This window comes from Theobroma umbraticum, unplaced genomic scaffold (genome assembly GCF_002168275.2).
Source record: "Theobroma umbraticum cultivar Fairchild unplaced genomic scaffold, ASM216827v3 scaffold_204.0, whole genome shotgun sequence".
Lineage (NCBI taxonomy): Eukaryota > Viridiplantae > Streptophyta > Magnoliopsida > Malvales > Malvaceae > Theobroma > Theobroma umbraticum.
In genome coordinates this window covers 6,166,607-6,188,593 of record NW_018397267.1, presented here as the reverse complement: position 1 = coordinate 6,188,593, position 21,987 = coordinate 6,166,607, and the positions used below count along the sequence as shown (strand labels likewise).

The 21,987-nt window shown below is 34.0% G+C and overlaps 2 protein-coding genes and 1 pseudogene across 4 annotated transcripts; 1 reads left to right on the top strand and 2 right to left on the bottom strand.

Annotated features, from left to right (window-relative positions):
- Nucleotides 1-1,331: 1,331 nt before the first annotated feature.
- Nucleotides 1,332-4,106, bottom strand: LOC110424728 (uncharacterized). Of its 2 annotated transcripts, none has more exons than XM_021439383.1 (3): nucleotides 4,009-4,106; nucleotides 3,326-3,540; nucleotides 1,332-1,608 (listed from the first exon to the last, which is right to left on the bottom strand). In XM_021439383.1, exons 2-3 carry the CDS (start codon nucleotides 3,496-3,498, stop codon nucleotides 1,422-1,424), a joined length of 360 nt encoding a protein of 119 aa, XP_021295058.1. In that variant the 5' UTR covers nucleotides 3,499-3,540; nucleotides 4,009-4,106; the 3' UTR covers nucleotides 1,332-1,421. The 2 variants fall into 2 exon arrangements, with proteins under 2 accessions (XP_021295058.1, XP_089640934.1); XM_089784808.1 differs by lacking the exon at nucleotides 4,009-4,106 and adding an exon at nucleotides 3,870-3,894.
- A 700-nt stretch (nucleotides 4,107-4,806) lies between these two features.
- On the bottom strand, nucleotides 4,807-13,281 carry LOC110424046 (serine/threonine protein phosphatase 2A 55 kDa regulatory subunit B beta isoform). 2 transcript variants are annotated; one of them, XM_021438521.2, is made up of 14 exons: nucleotides 12,562-13,281; nucleotides 10,417-10,520; nucleotides 10,225-10,323; nucleotides 9,999-10,118; nucleotides 9,429-9,638; nucleotides 8,702-8,793; nucleotides 7,447-7,565; nucleotides 7,104-7,227; nucleotides 6,831-6,954; nucleotides 6,125-6,193; nucleotides 5,942-6,033; nucleotides 5,781-5,858; nucleotides 5,637-5,704; nucleotides 4,807-5,477 (listed from the first exon to the last, which is right to left on the bottom strand). In XM_021438521.2, exons 1-14 carry the CDS (start codon nucleotides 12,671-12,673, stop codon nucleotides 5,341-5,343), a joined length of 1,548 nt encoding a protein of 515 aa, XP_021294196.1. In that variant the 5' UTR covers nucleotides 12,674-13,281; the 3' UTR covers nucleotides 4,807-5,340. The 2 variants fall into 2 exon arrangements, with proteins under 2 accessions (XP_021294196.1, XP_021294197.1); XM_021438522.1 differs by having other exon boundaries at nucleotides 9,432-9,638.
- Nucleotides 13,282-18,689: 5,408 nt separating this feature from the next.
- LOC110424672 (F-box protein CPR1-like) lies at nucleotides 18,690-19,832 on the top strand (annotated as a pseudogene).
- The last annotated feature ends 2,155 nt before the right edge of the window (nucleotides 19,833-21,987 follow it).

Below are 21,987 nucleotides of genomic sequence, written 5' to 3'. Positions count from 1 at the left end.
ATTTAATGATTGGTATTTGATTTTCGAATAAATAGAATTCGAGTTTTTTTTTTTAAATTGTCACATATGTATTATATTATAATTAAAATATTAATAAATTAATATAATTATCAAATAAATACATGTCAAATATATATAAATCTAGTAATAGTTTAAAAATCGATTAATATATATGATAGTAATCTATGTTATAAATATAAAAACATCAATAAGAAAAGAGGAAAAAATATACTTGTTAAACCTCTAAAAATAAATTTCAATGATTTTTAATTTTTAAGGATTGTCAAGCTCTACTCTCTCTTTTATTTTTACCTTGTTCTGTTGTGTACTTGATTGGATTTATTGACTAACTTGAGTTTAATGACTGACGTAATTTAAGGTTTAAGATCACATAGAATTGAATTAAAAATCTTGATTCGTGACAATAACTTAATTTGTTGACAATCTAGATAAAAAATTATTTAAAAAAAAAGAAATCAAATGCATGTAAGATGTAAGGGATCTCGTCCGTAAAAGTGTGTATGGTTCGATTTTATCGGTTTCGAATCGATTTTTATCAAAAACCAAGCAAAAAATTTTAATATTATAACCGATCGCTGCACACGGTTACTCGTGTATACCTTTTATTTGATTCTATTCTTATCTTCTAATACAAGTTACAAGGAAATTACACCTAAAACCTTGTAAAGTACACAACAAGGAGAATTCTAAGTAAGCCATATCCCTAGCCGATGAAGCGAAGCAAAACCTGAATTTGATTACTTATTTCTAATTCAGCATCGACAAAGAAAAAAGGAAAAAAAGAAAGAAAAAAGAGCTTAGTGGGAATGCAAAAAGCTTTAAACATTTGAGATGCAGAGTTTTCAAAAGCAAACTGAATTATATGACTTGATATTCTTTGTGGAAGGATCAATTGGGAGGAGAATCAGATCAAAACCTAAAGATGTTATTCCTCATCAGTGGCTACCTTCCTTCATGTTCTTGGCTTGTTATTTGATGTTGACCTAGAAAAAAAAAGAAAGAAGGAAAAGAAAGAAATTTATGTGCTGCCTATAGGCTTATATATAGAGTAGACTCCTTCGCTCCTTTTCTTATATTCTCAGAGTTGTTTTCAAACCGTCATATTGTTCTTATGCAAGATTCGATGCCTCCAGCCTTTATATTGATTAATCAAGTCAATGCTATTAAAGCAGCTTTACATGCATGTAATGCTGTCAAGTGGGAGCATTTCAAGAGCAAAAATTCCAGTTGGCTTCCGAAATTCGCTAAAACGTCAGGAAATTAGTAAAAGATCAGTTGAAGAGTTTTTTTTTTTTTTTTTTGCCGAAGAAACGGTTCACAAATTATTATTGCTGGAAATGTCTAGCTCAAGGACTCAAAAGTCCCCCAAAAGGAGTTGGAACTGCTAGAATTGGCAGTTTTCAAACATTGTAACCTGTAAGTGTAAACCCTCTCCCGATTATCTCCCCACCCCAGGACCAGGCATAGCACTCGACTCCAAACAGAGCAGCCACGCTAGCATTCTCCATGCTCCATGCCTCCTTGGTCTTTAAGAATTGTTTGAGGGAGTCAAGCTCCTTCCACAAAGCCTCGAATCGTCTAGGAATACTGCATATATATATCAGGCAGAGACATCAAAGAAGTTTAACAACCCATTTCATTGAGTATGGATTGCGTGTCCAATTTTACTTTTGTCACAATGGAACTTTGACGCTTTAGTCACTGATAAGTTGATAGAATTAATGATCGAGAGCAGCACGATCTATGACAATAAATGCAACGTGTGGCTTTGAGTGAAGACCAGCCCCATGATTGGGATATCTAGTAGGTATTAAGAAATTTAATGGTGATAAGAGATGCCCGCATCGATCCTAGGACTATTTATCCTTGAAAAGAAAATGATAACACCTTAAATGAACAAAGCCAAGTTAAGGAAACGTTTTCCACCCATTTAACTCAACTTTAGGCATTTTCCAAGCAACTGAGCTTTCACACTTGAATGCCACAAGTACCTGTTCTCTTTGGCACAATTAAGCCTTGCATCAGTAATTAACTACACAACAAAACCAGCCTTTGGGCTCAAATGTATATTGTCCTTGAAACCAAAAACCATCTTGGCATGCTTGTCACAGCATGCCCACACCAAAAGAAAGTGTAAAATCTCATAGCTGCTTCTTCTTCAAATTGCATCAGTACAGTTTATAAAGCATGGAATAATTAGACAACACAAAAGCATAATGCCACTGCATCCAGTGCTCATATATCAAGCTAATTTATGCAGTAATCTTTTATCTTGCCTTTCTCTAAATCTCTATATTTTCCACCTTCTGCACCCATCAGAGATGAAGTCTCTCTTTCTTCTCTGTTTCCTTATTCCAAAAACTAACAAGGGCATCTTTACCCTGCATCTGTTCCATGGGAACCTAATAGAAACTGTGATGAGCCCTTCCTAGTGCTCGCCCTCACTCACAAGCTTAAAGAGTACATATCATCGAAACAGGTGGATATCCAGACAGATTGTGAGTAGTCAATATATATATATAGGTAATACATTACTAAGAGTTGCGAGCTAAAAATCGGATTACATGATGTGATCTTACTCTAAATAAGTTATTTTTAAGGAAATACCCTGGAATAATGTGTTAAACCAAGGAGCATACATAGTTTTTATGGATGCATCAATAACCTAATTTTTTCCTTGGAAAAAGGTTTTTTCCAAGGCCCAATACTAATAAGGGATTAAAGACCTTCATATCACCAATCAATAACACAAAACTAATCCAAGTTTCAAGACCTTGTACTATTTATTGAATATCGAGTGAGTCACGGGTAGATATCATGCTTGCCTCTACTTCTCTTATCTGATCTTAAGTTGAAGGGATCCCATAATTCATCAAATACCAAAATAGGAGGACAGCGCCACAGTTTTCTAAAAGAGCTTTTTAGATATCTAGAATTCTCCACCATAAGGACAATGTCAAGTCAGTTAAAGATTCAATAATGATCAACGAGGGTTTGATTCAATCGCTTAGTCTTGATAATAAAAATTTGGCTAACCACTCGTGAATGCTACCCATGTATTATCTGGGATGTACTCCTGATTTTTTTGAAAAAGATAAAAAGAGAATCAACGTCGATGAGGTGGCCTTACATACTTATGTTAAGGCAAAGGCAAACTTAGGTCAGCTATTTATTCATGGACCTACCAAGAATATATTGGTAAAATCCTGCAATACTGTGCAGCCGACGAATGCCCAGTATTTTACCCATTTGAAGCAGTAAAGGTAAAAACTATTTCAACGTATCTGAATGTCCAAGAAAGTACCTGGCAAGTCTAGTATAAAACAACTGATTTGCCAACAATTGGCATGTCTGTGCGCTGGATGGTTTCTGGATGTATTGCTTGTTTCGCTCCATCAACTCCTTGTAGTAAGAACTTCCATTCTTGGTCACAAAATGTGAAACTTGAGCTGCCTTTGTTTGCAACTTTGAAGCCATGCAATTCCTTCGAATAAGATCAGAATTTCATCAGGACAATGCCTACAAGAAGCCAAAGACAAACTCGCCTTTTAATCTTAACAAGTAGTGCAATTCTTTTAACTGGTTATTTGTATAATCAATTATGCCTCATAAAAGTTTTTAAATGAAAACCCCTTAACTAGTACGCCAGATTGAAAAGAGCAAAAACAAAAAAAAAAAAAAAAAAAAAGAATTTTACAAACAAATGTTAACCACTTTGTTTGCATTACACGCAGTTTTCTTGCTCCTTCACAAAATTAAAGCATTGGAGGAAAGTACAAAGTATTGAACAAGTGGTGTGAAAAAAACATTTAGCATGAAGTTTCAATACAAATAATTTTCATAGAAACCTATTTCTTTTCTCTTGCCTCTCCTTTCTTTTCTTAGGTACCAAACAACATTCAATGCTAAGAGACATTAGGATATAACTAATAAAGACTTGGAAGAAGGAACAAAGGAAGAACTTTTATCAATGTAAGCAAATTATACCTTTCCAGTAATTCTTCTTCTTCTTCTTCTTCTTCTTTTTCCTAGTTGTTGGAGAAAATGTAAAGTCTCAACTGTGTTAAAGAGTGACCTTTGCTCATATGAAGCCATGAAACAAGGGGGAGGTTAGGCATTCAGATGGTAATTAAGTTATTTCTCAGATTCCTCATAAGGCTTTGAGTTTAGGGTTTTGGGACACTCCCCATTTCTGTCTGGGCCTCAGGACAATATCAACAAACTTCGTAGAAAGCAGACAGATTTGGAACGGGGAGTACTTCATCCACGATTGGAGACCAGCCTATAGTAATTTTGGACCGGGGAGCGTCCATTTGTAAATCAAAAACTAAAGAGAATAGTACAAATGGATTTGACTATATTAGTTTTGGAGAGGAAAATAAAATTCTCTTTACTAATACCAATCAAATTCAAGGTGGAGTATTAAAATTGAATGTCAATGAGGACGGAATTGATAAGACATTTACATAATAATACTAAAAATGGTAATATATTATATGTATGACCGACACCCATTATTATTACACTGGCCCAATTACATTGCTTTCCAAATGAAAGGACACCTTGACCAAGGAAAAAAGGGCGGGTGTACTGAAGTCGTCAACAAGAGAAATATGAACCTAGTCGCCAATACAAAACATCCTTTTCACCAAATCTTAAAAGTTTGGTAATTTGAGTCGAAACTCAAAAGTCACTTGGCAAAGCTAGTGACAAAAATCAATTGAAAAGGGGCAAAAAAAAAAAAAAATAAAAAGCGAAAAAGATACAATAATCTAAACTAGAGGATGAAGTTCCAAACATGACAAAAGAATCAATAAAAAAATGATGACTGCAAGTTTTAACAGCTCCTTCCCACCAAGATTTGAGTAAAAAACTACATTTACCTTAAACCTAGAGGCAAATATTGAACATCCTTTAGTTTTGTTGTAGGAGAGCTACAATCACATTTTCCTCTAACATCAACCCAACACAAATCTAGAAACATTACTCCATCTTCTATTTTAAAAGAAGATAGGGAAGGGGGTAAAAAGAAGAAAAGAACAGGCAAAAGGAATTTGTGAGGTTTGGGAGGAGAGAGGGTGGAGAAAAAGAGAATCAAGCTGCCCACCCGGGAACAAAGACAGGTTGCTTCCTCATGGATCTGTGACAGCCATTTCTTGACCTTGATAATATAGCGTGTGCTACGGATTTTAGGGGCACTGGAAGTGTGAGAATCAATGTAGCCTTTAGCTCACTGGTTGGCGGGAAAGGAAAAGGAGCTTTCGCCATCAGCAACCAACAAAAGTTAGCCAAGCAAATACATTTCTTCTTGGACAAGCTTTATGCATAGTACATGTACAAGCTGTTTGCAGCAGCACAGGCAATCGAGTTTTCAGTTGGGTGCCATGCTAGGTGCAGCAACTTGGTCGTGAAATCAAAAGAATTTCCATTTGCATCAACTCCAGGGGCTTCTGCTCCTGTTATGACAAATTCACCAAAATAAAAGCATTTGAGTACAAATCAAGAACTGAAAGAATTCATTTAACTTCCTCCCTACCCCCCAAGGAGTTTAGCAAGAAACTTATCAAAAGTTAACAGGTAGTAGAGGGAAACAAATGAACACCAAATCAAAGTACCTCGTCTGACTACACGTGTTATACTGCTTAGGGATCTGGAAGGCCTTGAGGGAGTCTGAACTTGTCTCCTGAAAACACGTATGGATGTTTACAGAAATCATAATTCACATCACTATTTTTACTCTGCTTGAGTGACAAATTTACCTCATTGGATTTTTGCTGGCTTCCAAAGTTGTCGCCTCAGTGCTTCCCGGGGCACAACCAAATACACGAAACAGATTGCTGAGATCACAGGCAAATATATATTATGATACATAGGACAAGATAACAACAACAAAAGGTGAAGGACTTGCTCATAAACAAACCTGTAGGAACCTGTTGCCACTCGTAATCCATCACCACTTAGGCAACACTCAAATTTGTCAAAGATAGAATCATTTTCATACAAATCACACAGCTGAAACGATTAAAGAATGCCATAATCAGCTCAGACACAGCACAACACAAATATGATTAGTTTCATCTCTTTTAGAAGATAGAAATCATACCTTAGGTCTTAAATATTCATGAACCTGGAATGTCGCAACTGGACCTGAATCCATATTGATGTCCCACAACTGACAACCAAGTGATAAGTAATCAAGTTAGATGACAAGTCCTAACATCCCCATAAAACAAGATATCAAGAACACAATCAGTAATCAAGTTTAAAACAACTATAAAAAGTCTTCAGCTGAACGAAAGTAACAACTGCGGTGAAAATTTTAAGAAAACAAAGTAGATAATAACGAATAAAAGACGCTATCATAACATATCCCCTCAACCCCCACCTTTTTCATGTCTTCATTTTAAGCTCTCCACATGATAAAAAAACTGTTTTAACTGTCTGAGTTCTAACCAAAATGTCAACAAACCAAATTGTTGTCTCTATTTTAATAACTTTCAGTTAAATGTTTATAAACCAGATTCTTTATCCGACAGACATTTGCAGTGAAAGGTCACTAGAGATTCATGCTTTCTGCACATTACGTCATCCAATTGCAATCATATCCTTCAATGTCTAATGGAATAGGCTAATAGCTAATTAAGTCAGGGATTAAATGGCACATAAAGTCATTATGGCATGCTTAAGCAGAATTGCATACATAATGTGGCACTCATTCAATACAAAGAATAATAATATATCGAGCAATAGCAAAAACAAGAAAAATAAAAACAATGCAAAACAAAATCAAAAAGAAACAAAGCTGAAACCTTAAGAGTCATGTAATCACGGCTAAGTATGTATCTTCCATCCTTAGCAAATTTAATATCCGAGATTGAGGCAATTATCTCTGTAAAAAATGATCTAGAACCAGGTGCCTCCGGTTCTTCAAACCTGTTGGCATAGAATAGCACTCATTATTCAGAAAGGATACTGAAAGCAAATAGCAAATATACCCTCACACATCAGGATCTATAGCATGGTATTTTAAATGGATATGTAGCAAATTCAGTAAAAGAAACAAAAAAAGAAAAAACACTTACAATTTGGCGTGAGAATCACACAACGCTGACTGCCGCAAATCAATGAGGCGAATTGAGCCCTTCGAACTACTATATGCTAACATGTTACAGTGGGAAGGATGAAACTCTGCTGATGTTATAACCTCTGCAGAGATAGACATAAAAATAGTTCAACCCTCAACCAAAATTATGGTTGAACAAAACTTGGGAACTTAAAACAAACTCCAAGCGAACAATTAATCTAAAGGGTCATTGACGTTTGCTTATCATGGAGATGCTTTTGTGAGTTTATAGAGATAATATAATAAATAATTTAGGAAAGTGAAAGCAGCACAGGAAATTGCCAATATGCTAAGAGGCTTACCAGTTAGATCCTCCATGTTTGCAGGCTTTACATCAACAATATTGAAACTTTGATTGCTAATTTCCAAGTTCCAAAGATTTATACGCAGATCATCAGCTGATATAAAAGTTTCGCCATCACTAAGACATATAAGAGCGAGAGAGAGAGAGAGAGAGAGAAAGCATCAGTAAATTTTGGCAAATCAAGCTAATGATAAAAAGGAAAACACAGAAACATGATGTGTTTTAAAACAAAGACACATACATGCTTCTCATATAACACCATAACAGTTATAATCCAATAAAACCTAAACTGCAGACAAGTCTGAATGTCAAGAAGCTTAATTATCACGATAAGGATTTCAAAACAAATTACATGGATAATAATAACAATAGCACAGAAAACATGGCGTGCAGACAATCCAATTTTAAGACAAGTGCTAGATAATTATGTGATAAAAGATGAACCCTTCAAGATGCAAATATTAAGTATAAGCTGACAACTAAAATGCTTCAATGGTTGCATGGTGTAAAGCATGTACAATTGAGAGAGCCAAATTTACCATATTCTCATGCAAAATGAGAATGTCATGGCTCAGAGGCCAAAAAAAGAGACAATTATTCCTAGAGAAAGCTCCATTTGTAGCATTTACATCCTATGGTTTAAAAGTTCTCCAGTTTTATCAAGATCATTAATCAACCTTTCATTTCTGATGCATGACAATATTTTCAGAGACCATTTCACAACTATAGCTTCTTGCTTGGACATGACAACACAGCAAGTCCAGCAACAGAATGTTATCAGGGAATCAGGATTCATTAAATCATTACTGCATTAAAAAATAAATCATACTTGATCGTTATAGCTGGTGAAATCCTATGCCCATGAAGTCTGAATGGAAAAAGCAAAAACTAGAAGTCCAATTCATGCCAGTTTTAATTTCTACTCCAATCTAGAACCTAAAACTAGATGGCATCACATTTTCAGAAAACATCAGTATTGATACTTCAAAGGACAAAAAAAAAGTCAACCAAAATACAGTACATAGAGGTTAAGCTAATATCAGACTGAAACTCTTTATAAGGGCATTCAACTGTCTCAGGTGATGATGGATTGAGTTCCATAGTAGAAGAAAAAGGTAAGATGCATTGTTATCTACTATATATTATCCCAGAAACAAAATCATACTTCTCTTCAATTGCTTTTCAAATAAACCCAAATATTAGGAAGTCAAAGCACAATAAAATTGCAATAAAAATAAAAGAAAAATAGCTACCTGTTATTTGAAATAGAATTGATGTGATAATCATGAGCATGGGCATATACTCTTCGACATCTGGCCACTAGGTTGGTCTCCAGACTTGTTACCTAGATATAGTAAATCTTAAAGGTTAGTGTGGATTAAAAGACCAAGAAGCATTCAGCCAACAAAAAACGTTCATGATTTTTCAACAATAAAATCCTACTCCCCCTCTTCCCTCAGCCATAAAAATAAAAGCGGACAGAACCACCAAGTGATCTTCCAAGGACTTGAGCCAGTTATGGTTGTGAAAGCCCCAGTCATCCAAAAAGATGCTGAGCAGAGAGTGGCAGATTCCTAGATATAACAGGATAGAATGTAAAATCTAACAGTTTATTTTACCTAAATACCTAGAAGTGCATATTTTTAAGAAATGATGCAAAAATATAACATCAAAGGCTAAATATTCAATCTCATTGGCCTTCACACCAAGAAGGGGACAAAGAATCATGGGCTTTGTGCCTTATTCAGTTAGGCATCAGAGAGTAAGTGCTATACCTAGTTGAAGTACTGCTCCTCGGAAACATCTGGTGCTACAAAGAAGTTCATCACCTTACCTTGCACTTCTATTAAGCTTTGGTTAAGTTTTTATCATCCTCCCTAGCCTTAAGCATAGTAACACTAGTATAGCTCAAAAAGTGCTTAAATTTTAGCCTAAAACTTAATCAGAGCAAGTAAATAAAATGATTGTGTAGAGTACAACTACCACAGGTAAACGTAATGATGCAACGCCTCCTGGTGGGAAAGAAAAGTCATTGCCCAAATCGTTGTAGGATCGGTCAGGGGACCCTCCATTTGCAACGCAAGGTTTGGGGCTACACGAATTACTTGAACTAGCAATGCTGCCATTTCCTACAGCTTTTGATGGGTCCAAATTCATGTCAGAAATTTTCTTGACCTTCTTTTCTTGTACCTGTTGAATTCTCAGACAGATAGCAGACAAATGAGTGGGTATAATGGCAAGGGCAGAGCTTCCACAATATCAATCATTAAACATGCTTAATACCAACAGTTAGAAGAAAAGATAAACTAAAATGATAAACATTACCAAGTGTGTTTTACTCTTGCCTAACCATTTCATAGAAAATATTTATAGACCATTCTATCTATGCACCACTGCAGTGGTTTTACAGAACATATTCCATTACAAATGCATGAACATATTAAAATTCCAGACAGTACTAACTGTATTCAAAGTAATCACATGACAATCTACAAGCAAACTGAAAGATATATAGTTAAGAAAGAGATACAGCACAAATTTCCTTCCTACCTTCCAAAACTTGATGGTTTTATCATTGGTGGAAAGGAGAAACAAGGCACCATTGGCTGTTTGGCACCATCTAATTTTGTTAATTTTTTCCTCTATTTCCAAGCTCTTGAGATAGTCAAACTGAAAAAAGAAATGCAGACAAAGTTAGAGCACAATAATCTTAGATCAGTGAGAAACAAATGCTTATGTGCATGTATGACTGCATCAAAAAGTGAGGAGAGAGCACCTCAGGCTCGTGGCTCTGGAACTCCGTCTTGTAACGGAACTCAGGATGCCGACAGATTGGATAATCAATTCTCTCCAGATCCCTTCTCGGTACACCATGCTACAAATTGTAGTATAAAAAGTTACTATAAAGTTGCAGCTGGAAAAAACACTCAGGCAGTATATTAACATTAGCAAAAATAGCAGAACTCACATCCTTTGTATCAGTTCTCTCAAAGAGAACCACCCGCCCCCCACGGTCACCAGTCGCAAGATGATCCCCAGTTTTATCAAATTCAATTGCTGAAATAATATCAACTGCAGGAGGAAACAAAAATTGTTAAGAAAATACAATTGCTTTGCCAGTAAGAGTAATGGTAAAATTTTGTCTAAGTTCGTATAAAATTCTATATAAAAACTACATTTCTCGGGAAGAAGCCCAAATCTTTTTTATTTCTCTCAGTCTCTTGACATAATATTTGTTTTCCAAACTACATCTTTCTCTTTTTTTAAAAAAAAAATGGTTATAAGTCAATATAGTATCAACTATTTCTGCCATGCCCTACCAAAAATAATCCACAGCCATTGTAATGCACATCCTGGTTGACTTGCATTACTATTCTTCTGGCAAGGTTAAGCAAAAGTCATTGTGACAATGACAAGCTTGATTTGGAGAGGTAAGAAGAATAAAAAAAGAACAACTACACAGTGACTGACAAGCTCTAAGAGTATCACGAAGTCCAAGATAGTTCCTTTCCAAAACATCTTTACCAAAGACTATCATTCATTTCTTTTTCAGAACCCAAAATAGAATTTTGCAGTGTTTAGCTAAACAATGAGTTATTGTCAACAGAAAATAATTAGCAATTCTAATAGAATCAACACAAACGTTTCTGAAAGCAATCCATCTCCCACTAAGTCCAACCTGAACTTCTTGCCATGCATGACCTTTTCATACTGCCATTCATATGTGCAAATTGCTTCAACAAAATCCTTAGTAGATATATGCATAAAGGCAAGAGCTGACCTACCTTGGTTTTCTAGAAGCAAAAAGACATTTATAACAGCAATCCAAATTCTCCACCAACTCTCTGTCCAAAAATCCACAATAATGGAAGCAATCTAAAGACAGCCATACTTTTCTGGGTTACTTTTCAAAAATTTAACTTGAAAAGACTTTTAATCTCAACTGATTAGTCCCATAGAAAAAATCAAAAGTCTTTTATGGCTACTTACTCCAACAAATCAGGAACTGTCTCCTTTAGTATTATTGAGAATTCGCTTTGGATGTCTTCTTCACTCATTGCTTGTTATTGGTTTTTATCATACATCATTGAGCTATCTTAGTTAGGCTACTTTCTCAGATCTTGTTCTCCGTACTTCTATTTCAAGATTTCACAAACTCATTACTTTTTCAGCATAACCTAAGGTCACCATTCATCTACTTAGTAGAAGTTACTTTGTAGAAATTACTTCCTTTGATGTTCACCCACATTACACAGGATTGAACTCAACTTGTGAAGCCATTTACATTCCAAAATTTCACTATGACTTACAGAACTGAACAATATAAATTTAAACTGAGTATCTAAAAGGTCAAATATCCACCAATCACTAAACTATATCTTTCATAGAAGCACCATGCACTCTTACATCATTCAACTCATAACCAAACCCACTTTCTGCCTGTCCCATTTGCTAGGAAGTTTGCCATAATATAACCCATTCGTATTAGAAATAAACCACCACCTGGTAAATCCAGGAATCTGTAAAATATGGCTGTCTTTAACCACCATACAAATAGTAAACTCATGCCACATCCATGATGTCAACTTGTCATCCATCCGTGGGTTAACACTTAAAGCGACATAAACTCTTAAAACATAGTCTATCTCCATCCTAACAGAGTGATAATTCCCAGACTGCAAATTCAATTCAATTCCCAATACCATAAATCAATTGCCACGCACTATAAACCCACAACCGAAAAATGGGTACAAAAATTCATTAAGATCCAAACTTTGCCATTAATTTAATACTAAAAAAAAGAAAGAAAAAAGACACAACTTTTTGTGCATGCACCATCACTAACTTCACCTAGTTCACTTCGACACTGCCTTTTTTCTCAGAAAACTACTTCCCACAAATGATTCAAGGCATATTTGAACACAAAGCCACTAATTTTCCCAAATCAAAGCCAAAACCCAAACAGAAAAGGCACAATTTTTTCTCGCACCCATTAACCTAAACAACAATTACTCAACAACCCATGATCCCGAATAGATCCAAAACACCGAAATAAACCCTAATTCCGACAAAACCAACGAAATACCAATTGGATCCAAAAAAAAGAGTTTACCTTCTTGAACTTCTTCTCCGGCGGTTCGTTCACCAAATACCTGAGAGAATTTCCAATCCAACGGCTGTGGCGGGCCCGCCGGAGCTGCGACCACCTCATCGCCTCCGTTCATTTCTCTTGTTCTGTTTTTTTTCTGGTCTCTCTCTGTGTTTTCCACTGTCTGATAATCAATCGAACGGAAAATCCAACGGCTCAGATTTCACCACACTCCCAGAATCAAATGAAAGATCGCATCTTTAGTTAACTTTTCCTTTTCTTTTCCTTCTTAATTCGAAAGGGGAAAAAATTGAAATTTTGTTCCGTTTTCTATAATTCAACCATTGATAATAGCCCAAAGAAAAACAAACAACAGAGACCCAAATTTTCTCCCTCTTCTTAAAAAAAAAATTATAAAAAAATAAGAAAAATAAACACTTTTGCTTTCTTTTTCTCTCTCTCTCTGTGGGAAGGAGAAACTCGGGATTTTTAGATTTCTCAAGGGATTAAAATGACTGAGTCGAAAACTAAAAAATAAAACATACATTCAACACTGTCTCCCTTGCTCTACTCCATCGTCTACTTCTCTCTCAATAATGTAAGTTTTCGTTTTCTCTTTTATTATAAATTTCGTGCATATGATAAAATTACTTGCTCCGATTTATTTTTTTTTTTACTTTTTTACTGTTGGTTCTGAGTGGGTGATTCAATGGAGAGGCGCCGTTTGATTGGTGGAGGGTGCGGGTGATTTCGGGAGAGAAGTTTGAGATTATGAATTGTTAAGTGGCTTGAAATGACATTGCTATCCCTGGCTTTACATCTTCTGGTGAGTCTTGGCACCGTTCGATTGAAGCGGTTGAGAAGTCAAGTCATCCGACGATAAGAGATGAGGGAAGAGGTTGGAGAGTGGAGCAAGGTTTTTTGAGTGTGTAATCCTTTTTCTTTGTGAGAGGCATGATAGGGTAGCATGCCCAGAAGACATACTACGAGAAAAAATATATGTTTCATCTTTATTTGTTTTTTTTTTTGGGACTAATTGTGGAGTTTGATAAGATGTTTTTAGATAGGGATGTCAGCAGCTAAGATATTTATTATTTTTACAATATTTTAATTTAAATCTTATTGTTCAATAATAAACCTAAATCTTATAAATATCTAATTAATATTTTGAATTGCTATCAAAATATCTTAAATATTATTGGTTAAATACTTAATTGAAAATAATTTTTATGTATATTATTAATAGAAATTAAATTAATAAAATTAGTTCATAAATAATAAATTAAAGTTTAAAATTATATTTAAAAGAATTAATGAATTTTAATGTATTAAGTTATTATAAAAAGTTTATAAACAATAAAAAAACAATATATGTAAGATTAAATTTTAATATTAAAAATCACTATTTATAATTGAATTTGAATAATAGCTATCCTAAGATTATTACCCAACTCATGATGAATAGTTGTTTTATTATCCAAATTTGATTAGAAGATATCATAATCTTACTTAATGGGATCAAATAATGTAAGATACTTGATTACAATACAACATAGACATCTCTATTTTAAATTTATTGGATGGTTTGACTTATGAGGGTTTTATTGAATATGAATTTTCAAAAACAAAAAATAGAACAAACAAGCTTTTTTGATAATATCATGGGATATGTTCACAGCAATAATGCTAGTAACAAGCAATCTTTTTTTTTTCCTCTAAACAAACCCAAAAAAAGTTTAAAATTTCCTTCCAAAAAAAAAAAGAAAAACAAAGAAAAAAGATTTCCTCTAATTTTGTATAGGCTATTTTTACAAGTTGAGTTGGTCTTGAGTGTTGATGAGGAGTGGGTGAACCATGGGATGAATTGTTAAGTTTGATATTTATATGGTATAATTAGCCATGTGGGTATCCATTAGTAGATGGGAAATTCAGTAATGAATTGCATTTATTGCATATTATGTTTTTAGTGGCACATTTAGGCAAATCAATTTAAGGACATGATAAGAATTGAGTGAAACTTTTGATCTACCCTATACCTATAGGGTTAGAGGTGGGATTCTCAAAATTATGTTTCCTTATTCAATGTGTACATGACTTTTGACTATGATATACATGGTAAACAATGTTTTCCAATTATGTAATTTGTTTTATGCATTCTAGAATTAAAAAATCAATTTATTATTAAAAAAATAGAAAAAAAAAACATTTTTGATACACTTGAATGTGAAAAAATGCATTTTATTTTGAGTTTTATAAATTCGAGTGCTTCTTTTTCATTTTTTAAACTCTTTCTCCTTTCGTAACGTAAAATTGTTAATATTAATTTTGAAATTGAATTTTGATTAAATTCCAATATATAATTAATATTGTTCGTTTCCAATATTTAAATTTAATATTCTAGTATTATAAGTGTCAAATTCTAGTTATTGAAATGTCTCTTTAGATACAAATAGAAAAATATATATATTATATTATATGGAAACAATTATTAATTTCTTTGGGTTGATAAGCACTCAAAAGAAAAAGAAAAGAAAATTAGTGTTGATAAATATATTGAGTTGTTCAAAGTATGCACACACATTAGTATATGTTGGGATATTTTATATTTGAGAAAGTGTAAGGCCAAAAATAGATTTGGTGATGCAATAAAAAGACACCCATGTAATAACAAAACAAGATTGCATTGCATATGTCTGAGAGAGTGAGAGTCCACCTCAAACATGGCCATTGAAAACAACCTAAAGACACTGTATCTTGATTATTCTTGAGCCACTTCTGGTTTCCTCAGCAACATCCTTTTCTCTACTTGGTATATTTTGGTTATGGTGAATCTGAAATCCATAATCATGTATACTTTAGATTACTGTGCATGGAGAAAAGGGTGAAAAGACCATATATCAAAAGATTACATCAACCCATCAAATCTTACACTGTGCCAACATTCATCTTGCCACAGCCAAAGGTCTCAGCTGAATAAGCTTCTGATCTGATTGAGGGCCCTTCCAGGCGTCAATATAGTAGACTTTCCACAACTGCGTGGGGCCCCAGATTAAAGCAAACCCTTTCCAGGGAACAAACTCTCTGATGAGGGGCTGCTCAGGAGTCCAATTCGCTGAGTTGAAGCTTAGCCCAGCTTAGCTTTGGCTTACGCACATTGGTCAGAAAAGATAGCGCTTTCTCAACCATCTATCAAGCTTGGAACTCACAATTTTTTTTACTCAAGGAAAAGATATCGTTGCGGATTACGTAATTATTGAATATTCATGGCTTGCTCATTATATGGAAATGATAGAATATTATGAGAAAATAGTCGTTTAGTTCTCTATGACAATTAACATGGTGTAGTAAAAGCAAATGCATGATAATATAAGTGACATTTAATATTTTATAATATAATATTATATAATTATGTATGATTGTAAATAATGTAATTATAAATATTATATTTATATGAAAAATAATATTATAATATTTAGTATATAAATAAAATAATGATTAAAATATAAAAAAAATAACATTACAACGTTCGGCTTACAAATACTTTGTTGAGAACGTAATATTAATTTCTAGAATTACTCTTACTCATTAAAATGTAAATTTAATATATTTATATTTTTTATCATTAATTTTTATATAATATCATCTTTTAAATATATTTTAATATAAACTATTTTATTATAATCTTATATATTTTATTTTTATTTTTTAATATAATTTTTTATATTATATATTTTATTTTAATTTTTTTAAAAAAGATAATATAAATTTTATTGACATTCACCATCCATTATCCATCATCCAACATAGAATAGCTATTAAGAGTAACAAAGAGACATCTTTTGAAATCTAAAAAAAAAAATAAGTTACAATATTACAAAATATTTTTAACAAAGTAACAAAGTTGAAAAGTAAAAATATTTTTAATAATATTATAAAGTGTAATACAATCTAATTACATTAATTTTGTACTGTAACTACATTACATCCATTGATTATAATGTAATTATATTATAATTTTACATTACAGTAATTTATTAAAGATAAATATTATAATATAATTTAATTAATTATATTATAAAAAATATATTTTTATTTTTCTCATATCAAATGTTATTATAATGTTTATAATATGTTGGGTGTTTCGCACATATTATTCTTTGACTTTTGCAGGTGACCCTAAGAGCCTGTCAAAAGCCCAATCTCAATCACCCAAATTTGAGTAAGATTTGGAAAGTTTTGCTTCTTAACTCTTAAGCTTAAGCCCCATTTTAAAGCACTAAACTGGGCTTAACCATAGTTCAATCTTATTTCTGCCCACTATAGATGGGCCATGTGTATGGCCCAATTGAACTTGCCTAGGCCATTGTTACCACAGGCCATTGCTGATTGCCCAATTCTTAAAGATCATTGATATTGGGCTTCTGAGATTTTCAGAACTTTAAATCTTAGATCGTAGAACATGCTTGATGGGGAGATGAAATAACCATTTTCCTTTATTCTTAATTCCTTTATAAGAATGCATTTGGTTCACAAGATGATTATTATTTGAAATGATCGTTTTGAGAGAAGTCAGGACGGATCTCTTCTTGATAAAGACTATTCTGAGTGTGTAAGAATATGTTAAAAAAATTATTGGACAAGCAGTGATACTGGTACTTTTATAAACAAATTTAAATTTGGTTGCAAAAAGTATTAATTTACACTCCGCAGCTAGATTCGATCAAGGAAAAATCGATTTTGGCATCCATGTGTCACGAGGAAAGTGTCTCTATCCCACATTGGACAGGAACGGGAGGTTCTGGGCTTTTTATAAGCAGGTGTGCTGCACACTCCCATAAGCGCGTTTATGGAGAGAGAGTAATGACTCCGTGACAAGTGTTATCAGAGCGGACCGAACCTCGTCTGACTCACGCCAAAGCACCTGAGTCCAGGGAAAGGAATCGGGTGGGAGAGTTTGTCACGAGGAAAATGTCTCTATCCTACATCGGACAGGAATGAGAAGTCTTGGGCTCTTTATAAGTGAGTGTGTTACACACTCCCATAAACGCGTTTATGGGGGAAAGAGTAATGACTCCGTAACACATGACCATTGTTAGGCTAATTTCAAGTTACTACAAGTCTTTAAGTTTTCTTTCAAGTTATTACAAGAGAAATTTTTTTAAAGCGTTAAGTGAAAATACGATATTGTCAGATTTAGTCAAGATGGAGATCTATATAAAGCCTAAGAAATGCAAAAAAGGAGGTTCTTATGTTATTCGAGAAAAGTTTTTCTTACTTATATAAGAGCAAGCACTACTCTGTAATTTCTTTGCCCTTTTCGATTTTTAGCATTCTAGGTTTTACAGTTTTAGTGCATCAAGGGCAAAAAAGAACAGGCACCATGCAGCAGGAGCTTCTATGCCAATTAACTACCAAAAAGTTGCTGAAAGGAAACTCTTTTAACTTGAACAAAGAGCTCAACTATTACTCCGCAAAAGGAAGTTGTTGGCTCCGTTCTTTGTCAGCTTTTTCCAAGTAATATTGGTACAAGGGATCAGGCATATGTCAGGTTAATTTTAAGTGATCAACCTACCAACACAAAGTTTACAAGGAAATGAAACAAGCACCCATGAATCTGCAGATGTAGCTATTAGACTAAACTCTAAGAATGTGACATCTTGAAACACCAATAAATTTGTTAGCCCGGAATAACTTTCCTGCGTCAGAAACATTTCATACTGACTCTGAAATGCACATAATGTAAAAACCGACTGCTTTAGGTAACAGTTGCACGGGCACCCTTCCATTGGGTTAATGACTTAATACATATAATGTTTAAAGGCAACCTGCAGTTAGTGTGCAGTTAAGTAGCAAGTGGCACCTGCGAAGCATGAAAGCGTTTCCGAAGCAATAAATTTGAATGATCAGAGTCGGAGTTGATGATGGTAAAGATGAAAATTGAAGTATAAAAAAAAAATTGAGAAAGAAAGGAAGGGCACATGGTGGTTTGACTTTTCCATAAGCTGATAATGAACTCATTTTATGGGTTCCAACTATGGCTTTGTCCTTTCATTTTCCTGTTTGATGCAGTGTTGACCATCCTCGTCCAAAGAAATTTTCATTTCTCTTCAAAACCCTGAACCGAGCTTTCTTTTCTCTTGCCGAATCCACAAATGTCTCCTTTTCCATCCGATCTGATCACTGACATACTTTGTCGGCTTCCCGTGAAGACATTACTTCGCTTTAAATGCGTGTCCAAGCCATGGGGTTCCTTAATAGATGACTCAGATTTCGTCAAACTCCATCTCCATCAGTCTTTGAAAACCAACACCAATGTCAAGCTCTTTCTTGATAATTGTGTAGAAAATGATAACAAAGCCTATGCAGTGGACTTCGACTCGCTGTGCAACTTGGTGCAGTTTCCTCGTCCGTTTACAGCTGAAGCGAACAAATATCAGTCCAGAATATTTGGTTCTTGCAACGGTTTACTTGCTGTATATCATCGTCAAGAAGGCATTGCTTTGTGGAATCCATCAACCAGAAAATGCCATTATCTGTCGACATGAAGTGATGATATAGCCATGGATCATGACACTCTGCCTGGATGTGGGTATGACAAGAATACCATACTCGGATTTGGATATGATGTCAGCGGCAATGACTACAAGGTGGTGAAAATGCTCAGATCCAAGACTCAAAATTGCTTCAAAGTGATGGTTTATAGTCTGAAAGCTAATTCTTGGAAGAGGATTAAGGATTGCCCTTATGACATTTTCACTAATTACAATGACGGTGCCTATGTTAATGGTTCCCTGCATTGGGTAGGGGATGAAATAGGTGGATTTTGTGGAGGTAAAGTGATCTTTGCTGTTGATCTTGGTACTGAGGAATATTACGAGGTTCCTGAAGGTGACATAAGCTTCAGACAGAAAAAATGTGGTGGTGATTGTACAATTTTTAGTTACATGAATGCGGGGGTGTTGGGAGGACGCTTATGCGTTTCCCGTGATTACTCAAATTGTTCAGTCGAGGATCATATAAATTTGTGGGTGATGAAGGAATATGGAGCCAAAGAGTCTTGGACTGAACTACTTTATCTGTCACGAGACGAATGGCTGACGAATATATTTCACACCAGAGCTGTAGCATATTCTAAGGGTGGTGAAAAAATATTGCTAGATGATGGCGGAGGTTGTCAGTCTGTTTGGTTCAATTTGGAGAATGAAACAGGGGAGACTCTCTGTATTCCAGGGGCACCCCAATGCCAACGCTTTTCTACAACGATTTATGTGGAAAGCCTTGTTTCTGTCCATTAAAAACCGGTTCAATAGTGCAAGCAAAGATAAAAAGCATTGTTTTAACTTGTCATGCTTCTTTTCTTTCTCTGTTAAGGTTTTCGCTTTCAGTTATAGGCAGGTGAAATAACAACTTGCCATGCAATAACTCCAAGATGTGGCATGTGTTTCACTTTGAGCAGCAGCCTTCTCAATGGAAGTCTTCTCTTTTTGAATCTTTAGAAGTCTCAACTCGCCTTTGTTACAATTTTTCTACATTCTACATTCTCCACAAGTGAAGACTCAAAGTTCTTCTGCAAATGGTGTAATTTTTCCTTAAAAGTCTTGCCAAGTCCAAATTTAGAGATTCAATTCGCACAGCAATCTAATTTTACATTTTGCAATGGCCATTTACAAACATTTTACTACAAATTTGAGATTCTAAAGGCCCAATTTTTTTTGTAAGTTGCATTTATCTCTGACAACTTTAAATAAATAAACAATGGTTTAAGCTATAAGATTACATTAAACCATCAACTGAATATTTATAGTCGGTGCTTATGATGATAAGACTGAATGGAAGTATAAAAAATTGAGAGTGGAAGGAAGGGCACATGATGCCACTCTCTTCAACTCTTCATTACTTTAAATCCATGTGGAATTGAAGAGGCATCCCCTTTTACTCAAATTTAAATGATCTCTTGTATATAAATCTTCAATTAAAAAGAAAAGGTTGAACTTTAGACATCAGACTCCACCTTGCTTGCCATTGAAAAACAGGGGTAAAACTCAGAATTTCTAACTATAGTATGCATGAACCAGGAGGGAGATAAAGCTGCTTTATTTAGAATTAATTCTCCATTTACTATTACAGAATTAGTATGACTTTTAATCTTTAACATAGATTTTATCTCTTAAGCACATGAGAGCATTAAACTCATATATGAACAACGCCACCTAGCTTTCAGAAATATAATTTTTTTACAGACATGCAGAGTAAGCCTCCACTGATTGTCTCTGCCATTGAAGAAAGTATGGCCTCTTCCACGTGAACCAAAGTTACCAGGTTTTTCAGAAATTGCTTTCTGGGCCCAAGTTGGAGATAGATCGAGTGTAGGCAACTACCGCTGGACTTCAAAGAGAAGAAGATCACTAAATAAATAAAAGCAAAGAGAAGTTTCAGCCTCTGGGCAATTTCCAAGTTACTGACAATCATAAATCCTAACTTTTGGGTTAGTCTTTAGATTGGACAATGACGAGACTACATATCATCCTGCCACCCATGCCCTAAGATAATAAGTTTTAAATGAATTTGGCATAACATGGCTGAGGAAAAGATATAGTATTAATCATTCACAATATCTTACAAGCATTTACGTGCAGAGCTAGCTGGAACCAGTTTTGGGATGAGCCAGGCTTTTTGGAGCATTGCCTAGGCTACCAGTCATATCTGAAATGGCTGTGTGACATTGCCAAAGCGGCGGCGATACATGCCCATATAAAATTCAATATTATTTCTTTCAATTAAAAATTATTAAAATAAAATATTAAGATTAAAAGTAAAATATATTTATTTTTAAAATTTTGATCAAAATTATATAAAAATTTATTAATTTTTAAATAAATATTAATCAATTGTAAAATTTTATTAACTTACTGACACGACGAAGATTAAAAAAATAATTTTATTTTTAATTAATTTTTAAAATTATTATTACATAATTTTATTAATTTTATTAATAAAAAAAACTTTTCATTTGATCGAAGCTCTGGGATGTTTTTTTTTTAATTTTTTATAATTTTTGTTAATAATATTTAAGTTTTTAAAACAGAATATTTATTTTAAAAATTAATAAATTTTTGTGTAATTTTGATTAAATATTAAAAAATAAAAATATTTTATTCTAAAATCAATACTAAACTCTCACTCAATGCTCAGACACTTGACTCGACAGCTTAAGTTTTAAATTGAGTCATGGTCATCAACTTCAACATGACAACTAGAGCTTGAAATTTATTCAAGGGTGGGATGTATACACGTACATTAATTAAGATCAAGAAAAGCCTCCCCCAAATGTATTGATATATTGGGGGGGTTTGCCTTTGCCCTGATTATTAACTCTTGTACATGAGAGACTTGGTATTTGACAAATTAAGGAAAGAAGACATCCAGCAAAATCTAGATAGTATATATAAA